Raw genomic sequence first — 8,301 nt, 5'->3', positions numbered from 1 at the left:
CGTCACAAACAACATGTACTAAATTGTGTCTGTAATTTTACCATTGTACTCTAAGAAATAGACATCTGATGTTACCTTGAAACATCGCCGAAGGGGACGGATTTATTTTAACAAAAACTGTGTCAAACACAGACCTCAACGTCTCCTTTTCCCAACTGGACGACCTATTCAGACTCGACAGTCAGGTGATTGGCCTCCCGCCTTGGTGCTCAAGCAGTGGTGACCCACTCAGATTTAGCCAACTTGGTAGTCGAGCAACACATTGACTCGATGGCGTCCCGACTGCACTCAACATCTTGAGTACTCAACGTTCCAACTTCACTTGACAATTTGGGTACTCAACTTCCCGACTCCACTTGGTAGCTTGGGCACTCTGTGTCCCAACTCGGGAAGCACTTAATCACTCAGATCTCGGAGCACTTGGGACCATACAGGTGCATTTGAACAACATCCCACTCAAACTCTGAAAGTCTAGATCTGCCTAATCAGCATAGGCTAACAGCTTAAGATTTTAAGTTCAATTCGGAACAAATTCTTGTATCTCCGGCAATATCTCCCACACAAAATGCATTAAGCTATAATATTTAAGGAGAATAATAGGAGACACGATATCCAGTTAGTAACCGGAAATTCAACAACACTGATCCAAGATCAACAACAAAGACATCAGCAACCATGCTATTAATTACAAGCTTCACATTCATACCTTTGGCTGTAGTTCACTGAAATTAATCATGAAGAAAACATATAGATAAGTGCAAGAGAGATCAAACCATTAACACTGAAGTAGTGCCTTTATTCATCTGTGCGCCTGTTCCAGTACCAAGTCCTCGCCAATCAAGAGGAAAATGTTGTAAACTGGAGAGTGAAGTCATTTAGTAATCAGCACGATAGTTAGTGTAATCACCTCTCGCTGAGTAATCGTTCTGCACTCTGTTTGGGATCTTCTCCTCCTCATGTTTCAGTCTTTCCTCGAGTACCAAACCTCCAGCAGTTCCATCCACCGACCCGACTACCAATCCTGTCACAGTTCCAATTTTGCCTGAGCCTCCTTTTGGATTATTATCATAAGTGGAAGACCCAGTTAAGTAGCTGGTAGGCGCTGATGGGGCACCATAACCAGATGCCCGGTCGTAGTATGGTTGGATTGGGGCTGGGGCTGGGGCTGGGGCTGGAGCAGGGGGAGGAGACGGTGGGGTAGAATAGTAGGTGGAAGAAGCAGGGGAGTAGTGTCTAGATGAGAAGGAAGCGAAGTAGCTTCCATAAGGGTAAGGCTGGGGTTGGGGCTGGGGGAAGATAGCCATAAAGAGAGAGAGAAGGGGGCGGAGGAGAGAAGGCACGATAATCTCTAGCAGCATGATGAGGAGGAGAGGGCGAAGGAGAAGAAAATGACGAGGGTGTTTGTCAGTGAGAGCCATATAGTCAATTATGTGATAATTGTTTTATGGACTCGATGTGTCATATTCCTATATATATAAAGGTATTTCTTTATGGTTATTATATTTACTTGTATTGGTGTCAAATAACTAAGTATAATAGTGTCCTTGAGTGAAAGGTTCTTATCTATATCAATTGATTGATTGAATTAATAGTGAGATGATATAGAGAACACTACTCTTAATCATTCCTAGTCAAGTATTAATATTCAGGGCCAATGTTAATGCGCTGAGACTAGCATGTAGGTCAACTCGATGACTTGATCTCACAAGTCATGGATATTAGATATTAAGTCGACACATGAGTATGCATTGAAAAATGTATACTGATGACCCGCCATGAGAAAGTATCATGGATCATTATATGAGTGTCATATACTTTCTCATGTGACTATTAGTATGACTATCAGTCCTTCAACCTGAAGTCACCATGGTTCCCTACATAAGGAGTTTCATACTTTGGCTTCGTCAAATGTCACCCGTAAATGGGTGGACTATAAAGGCGACTACTTGGTATGTAACAAATTATGCGGAGGGATATGAGTGATGTAGATGAGATCTATCCCTCATATATGACGGGAGTAACATCATGGTTCTTGATAGAGTGAGACCACTAAGTGCATGGTCATACCCAAATGAGTCAATATGAGATATTAAGCTCATTTGATTAGAGTGAGTCTACTTGGAGTTCAAGACATAAATTGATTAGAGGATGACACGGTCTGTGTCTCAATTGATCAAGTTAAATGTCAAGGATAGAAGGACATTGTCACATATTGTGAGAGTCACAATTAGTAGTCACAAAGATGATATTGGATCTCAACATTCTTGTAACTTGGGTAGTAATGATATGTTGCTAGATACCGCTCATTACTTATGTTTCTAAATGAGTTTAGGAGCATTGCCAACGTTACAAGAACCTATAGGTTACACACAAAGGGCAATTAGATGGAGATTAAGTTCATATGATGGACCAAGAGTATTAGGTTCATATGATGAATCAAATTAGATTAAGAGTAATCCAAATTAGATTAATTGAGTTGGACTCAATTTGATTCATGTGTTAAATAAGTCTAATTTTGACTATGATTCATTGAGTCAATTTAATTCAATGAATAGAGATTCATTAAATTAAATTGACTTGAATCAAAGGTTAGGTTTGATCAACCATGGGAGATAAAAAGGTCAAGTTTGACTTGACTTGAGAGGGAAGATGAAGGGTCAAGTTTGACTTAACCAAATGCCACCTTATTGTGACTTGGCATGGGGGCGGCCAATGATGATGTTCCACATCATCAAGGCTACATCATTGTGTGCCACCTCATGAGGAAGACTAAGAGCCATGACTCTTGGTGTTCCATGGAGGTATTAAACCTCCATTAAGTGGCCGACCACTTTAGATGTGTGAATGAATTGCATGGTGTGCTCATTCACTTCTTCTTCTTCCTCTTTAGTTTTTCTCTCCCTCTCATCCTCCATTGCCGAGACTTTTCAAGGGTGCTAGCACATTCTAAGTTGTTCTCTCCACCTTTTTGTCCGTGTGGATACGTGTAGAGGAGTGTTCACTTGACACTCTATGAGATCCGACAACCTTTGGACGAGCGTGATAAGCGAAGGGCATCGCTACAAGGGTAACGCTCTTTTCATGTAGATCTAAGGTAGATCTAGTGTAGACAAACATGCACAAGATTATTTTATATATTGTCGCACGGATCCGTGGCTAGCTTCGGGGTTTCCGCAACGCAAAAAGTGATTTTTGCGACTCGAAATGTTAATAGTGTTCGAGTAAAAATTGCCAGAAGAAGGAGGTAGAGGAGGGAAGTGGATACTGGGATTGGGTTCTGGTGGGAGAGAGGGCTGCTCTCGTAAGGTCAGCTTGATCCTGATCTTTCCTTGAGGGCGGCCCGAAGGACGCCGCAGGTTGAGGGTCCGGATCAGGGAAGGTGGGAAGCCACTGTTGCCGCCTCTGGAAGCGTAGGTCGCGAAGGCCTCGAGTCATAGAAGCTCCTTGAGCGGAGAGTGGGCGGTGCCGACAAGGGGTTTGAGCGTCTCTGAGGGTCTGGAGTGGAAGACATCGAGGGTGAGGAAAAGGAGGGTTTCCGGAGATGAAAGCGGAAGAGAGAGGGCGAGGCGCTCGTTCTAGACGGGGCAAGTGGAGCCGACGTCATCGAGCTTGTTGCAGCGCGACGATCGGGATCGATGTAGGTGACGACGTAAGGCTTGAGATCGCCGCTGCGCTAGTTGACATTCTTGAGGTGCTTGGCGGAGACAACGGTGACCTCGAGGTTGAGTGGCCCTGCCGAGGACGGAGGAGGCGAAAGTGGCGACACCGGAGGGTGACACTGCTGAGCTTCCATGGATGCCAAGGCGGAGGAAGTATAGCGGCGGAAGGTCAATGACCTACAATGGAGGAGCAATTTGGATGGATCCAACAATGCACAAGTGTCCTAAATTTTAAAGAAGATTAATGGCATCATTCTATAATTTTTCAAAAAATATTTTAAATTATTTATTTATCAAATATAAATTCTCACATAAATTTTCTTATTGGAATATCATTTGTGAATTTAAATTTTAAAACAATCTTCTTACGAAGACTCTTAAAAGCATGTTTTATTTGCCTCTCCCTTTTTTTTTTTTCTTTTTCTTATTCAAATTTCTATCTCTTCAATAATTGTACTCGAAATTGTGCAAGGGCCACTGCCCAGTGGGTCAGCCTGTCCAATCATTTACCTTAAGGACTTTTTCTGTAATTATAAGCTCTTCCGGCCGACCGGACTATTTAAATGAGATCGACCCGGCCGACAACTCTTCACACCGACCGACGGTTCCGGCTCAACGTGATCTGGTTCAGTTTTATCCGGCCTGATCTAATGTTTATCAGCGCCGTCCATCGAACGTTAACGAAATCACTAGTGTCCGATGACCGTTCGATGACGCCGTCAATCGAACAAGCGTCCGCCATTGAAGCTTCGTCGACCGCTTAAAACCTCCCCTTCCCTTTCTCGCTTTCCAGCTACCTTAACATCCTCCCTCTGCCTGCAGAAACCTCCAAATCTTCAGTTTAGAAATGCAAATTGAGCTTTGATTTTGATTTCTTCGGTGGATTTGTAAGTTTCCATTCTTTCTGGCTGGGAAAGATTCGATTTTTAGGGCATCAATTCCAGATCGGTTTGTCTTTGGGCTCAAACCTGGATCTTCTGTAAGGATCTTCTTCCTTCGTTGTTGCTGCGGTGGAATTCCTGTTGGTGGATACTGCGTCCAGGAGCATGGAGAGGTCGTCGCCGCAATGGTGCCACCGCTGCTGTCGCTTCATCTCCGTTTGGCAGGACGCTGGCGTCTGCCCGGACTGCGGCGGCGGTTTTGTGGATGTGCCTAGCCTATTTCACTCGTCCTCTTTGACTGCCGACGAGATTCGTCGAGGACGGGTCCCCTCCGCCGTGGTCGACTCTGCCGCCGCCGATGGGCGGCCTAGCCGGCCCTCAGAGATTAGGTTCCGTAGTAACAGCCGCCCGTCCACTAGCGACCGTTCTCCCTTCAACCCCGTCATCGTCCTCCCCGGTCCTCGTGAAGGCGCACGAACCGATACGGATCGGGCCACCACCAACAGCTTCGAACTATACTACTACGAAGGTACAGGATCAGACCTCCGTCCCTTGCCGGAAAGCATGTCTAATTTCTTGATGAGCTCTGGGTTTGAGAGGATTCTCGATCACCTTACTCGGATTGAGACCAATGAAATAGGCAGCAGGTATGGGTTTGATCACCCGCCTGCTTCAAAGGCTGCCATCGAGTCTATGCCCATGGTCGAAATTGCTGACCGTCATGTTGCCCTGGAATTCTATTGCGCCGTCTGCAAAGACCCTTTCGAGCTTGGAGCTGAGGCGCGCGAAATGCCCTGCAAGCATATCTACCATCACGATTGCATCTTGCCTTGGCTCTCGCTGAGAAATTCCTGTCCTGTTTGCCGACAGGAAATGCCAACGGATGTGCAGCAACCAGATGGGGACGAAGATGCTTCCATGGCTGGGAACGAGGACGAGATGGTTGGGCTTACCATATGGAGACTTCCGGGAGGTGGGTTTGCTGTAGGAAGATTCACAGGTGACAGGAGAGCTGCTGAAAGGGAGTTTCCAACCGTTTACACAGAGATGGATGGCAGATTCAATACTAATGGGGCACCAAGAAGGATAGCATGGTCCACGAGAGAGAACCGGTCGCATCATCGTGGAGGAATTGGCCGGACCCTCCGCAATATGTTTTCATTCTTCAGGCGTTTGAGGTCTTCTACTCCATTATCTTCATCAAGGTTAAATTCCAATTCCCAGTCTTCCTCAAACCTTTCTGTTAGATACAGGCGATCTTCCATTTTCAATAGGAGATCAAGAAGACGTAGTTCAAGTTGGGCATCAAATGATGGAACTGTCAATGCAGCAAGATGGTAATTATGAGAACTAATTTAGGAAGATGAACCTTTTCTCCAGTTTGGTGCTTCTACGAAACTGCAGTACTAATCCTGCAAGAAGAATGGAAAATGTTTGTACAACATATGGCTAGCTGATGGTTTGCCCACTACATGTAGTTCCACTGTGAATAGGAACAACCTAAAAAAATGTAGCATCTTCTATTATCTATCCCCAATCACACTTCACAGCCTCTATTGCTCTTATAGTCACAGAAGAGGCTTTGTATTGTTTTAGGTTAGCCATTCAATATTATCTACTTGTATGTGTTCACTTTAGAAGAGAAAAAAAATTCCATATATGCATTTGTTTTATTTGTTCCAAAATGGAATTGTGGTTTACATGGAAACTACTATCATCAGTGTTTATCTCATGTTTTTTATCTGAGAACCATGACTTGTAGTATATCATGTTAATAGATAATTGGCAGAGATCAAATCCCGGCGAGCGCATGCACTCAGGGAAACTTCTCCCACCCTCTAATCACTTAGCGGTCAGCATAAGCTGACTTTGTGATTTACCTCCCTTCACATAAGGATAGGTTGTGAGGGACGTCTGAGCGTAATCACCTTTTGCTACAATGTTAATAAATAATGTCTTTATTTTTTCTGGTTTCAGTTGATTCTAACATCATATGGATTGTAGAAACAATGCTATTCTACACATATAAAATTGGTTTAGTCAGTGGTGTAAAGCTGAATTCGTTCCTTATCTTTTAAGACGCTCTTATCTGGTGAATGATTTGCATAATTTAGCTTTCCAAATTTATAACCATGACCTCAGAACTAAGATTCATCTACTTGATTTAGGATTTTGTGTTAAAGAAATAATAGCCAACTGTGGAACGTCTTAACCATCCATAATGTATCTATTGCATTGATAATAACTGATTGCTGTTTTCATCTCCTGATGAACCTTTTAGCATTGTTAGCAAAAGATGAAGTTCCCCTATTTGAAGAAACCTTATTATCTTGTTGTGTTTCGGTTTCTAAATCTTAATCCTAGTTATCAAAGCTTCAAGCTTGGCATGCCATGTCATTTTAACTCTACAGGTGATATTTGTATTTCATATCATGTTCTGAGATTGCATCGCACAATTTCTTCTATAATTTGTCTTTTACTTGTGTTTGAATTTTATAATTTGTGTAATTCAAGATGTTGAATATTTTACCTTGAAGTCGTCGTTATTGTAGGTTGCTGAGTCACACTAAAAGGTTCATAGTTCCATTTTTCTTGTCATATTCTGTAACTTCTTGTCAATCAATTGTATAAACACAAATCTATCAGCCTATGATTTTTTGTTCTCGTCTTGGTTGAGATTTTCTCTGGCATGCTATGGAATCTACCTAATGGTACATTCTCATCAGCCATTGGCCTTTGCTTGTGTAGAGTTGCCTGCATGACAAACTCTTTCTTCCTTTTCTTGTTGGTGGGACCTTCTTGAAGCAATGTTGAAGCTTTTCTATCCAAATATTTATGCAGATATAGTATTAGCAGGCTGAAGGCCGGTGGTTGCTCCTCGTCACTTTGTTGGTTTTTAATACTCTCTTGTCCCTTTTCTCGTCATTTAAGGGATTGATTGGCCTCTGTCTGTTGCAACAAGTTTGGTTTAATTTTCAAGAGTTATCTCTTGACTGTTAGTTTGTTGTGCTTAAGCTGCAAAGGAGGCTGCTCATATAATGATGGAAATTTTGAATCAGTAGCATGCTATTGTCACTGGGAATATAGAGAGCTAGAGCAACAGGAAATTACAGATTTCAAGGCCTCCAGCAGAGACAACAAAAAGTATCTTTTTCACAAGGTAAAGATTTGATATTGGTCGAGTGTGAAAATGATTCTCCTTTCTATGTTGAAGAACAATGTGCATTGAACTTCTTTTTTCCCAAGTATTTTTCAGAGGTTCTATATTCTGACCGTCTACTTTTATTTTTTAAGCAAATTGAACATGAACAATTTCATTGACTATTTGCCCTATAAAGACATATAAAATGATTGGTTGGACATCTGGATCTATATGGAGCCTTGTGCTCATGCTCGAGTTCACTGGTGGAAACATGATTCTTTGCACTATCTCCCACTGATGGTGTGCTCACTGGAATATGACTACAAATGTTCCTCTCCATGTGGTTCTTCAACATGATACTTTATGCTTGGTGCCCCTTTTTTTTGCATTACTTTGGTCAAATCATTCAATGCATCTTTCTCTATAGAATTCATGTTTGGTTTGATTGCTTATGCTAGTTTTTGTCCTTGCTTGTAGTTCCAACACAATGTTTTGGAGCGGCTGCTTGTCTTCATTGTAATATGACCAAGATAAGATCCATTCTTAATATATTTTTCCTGCACAAACTTAGCTGATTGCCATCATATTCTTTAATCAATAAAAACAGTAGCCCATAGCT

The 8,301-nt window shown here is 42.5% G+C and overlaps 1 protein-coding gene and 1 pseudogene across 2 annotated transcripts; one reads left to right on the top strand and one right to left on the bottom strand.

The window, feature by feature from the left end:
* Positions 1 to 875: 875 nt before the first annotated feature.
* On the bottom strand, positions 876 to 3,793 carry LOC122048163 (annotated as a pseudogene).
* A 655-nt stretch (positions 3,794 to 4,448) lies between these two features.
* On the top strand, positions 4,449 to 6,225 carry LOC122045360 (E3 ubiquitin-protein ligase RDUF1-like). 2 transcript variants are annotated; one of them, XM_042605553.1, is made up of 2 exons: positions 4,449 to 5,718; positions 5,794 to 6,225. In XM_042605553.1, exons 1-2 carry the CDS (start codon positions 4,706 to 4,708, stop codon positions 5,879 to 5,881), a joined length of 1,101 nt encoding a protein of 366 aa, XP_042461487.1. In that variant the 5' UTR covers positions 4,449 to 4,705; the 3' UTR covers positions 5,882 to 6,225. The 2 variants fall into 2 exon arrangements, with proteins under 2 accessions (XP_042461487.1, XP_042461486.1); XM_042605552.1 differs by having other exon boundaries at positions 4,449 to 6,225.
* The last annotated feature ends 2,076 nt before the right edge of the window (positions 6,226 to 8,301 follow it).

Source organism: Zingiber officinale, chromosome 2B, assembly GCF_018446385.1.
Source record: "Zingiber officinale cultivar Zhangliang chromosome 2B, Zo_v1.1, whole genome shotgun sequence".
Lineage (NCBI taxonomy): Eukaryota > Viridiplantae > Streptophyta > Magnoliopsida > Zingiberales > Zingiberaceae > Zingiber > Zingiber officinale.
The sequence above is the reverse complement of the archived record's forward strand: the minus strand, read 5'-3'. Positions and strand labels throughout refer to the sequence as shown.

Excerpts from the sequence above, each read along its gene's own strand:
- LOC122045360 (XM_042605552.1), top strand. The coding sequence starts at position 4,706 with ATGGAGAGGTCGTCGCCGCAATGGTGCCACCGCTGCTGTCGCTTCATC.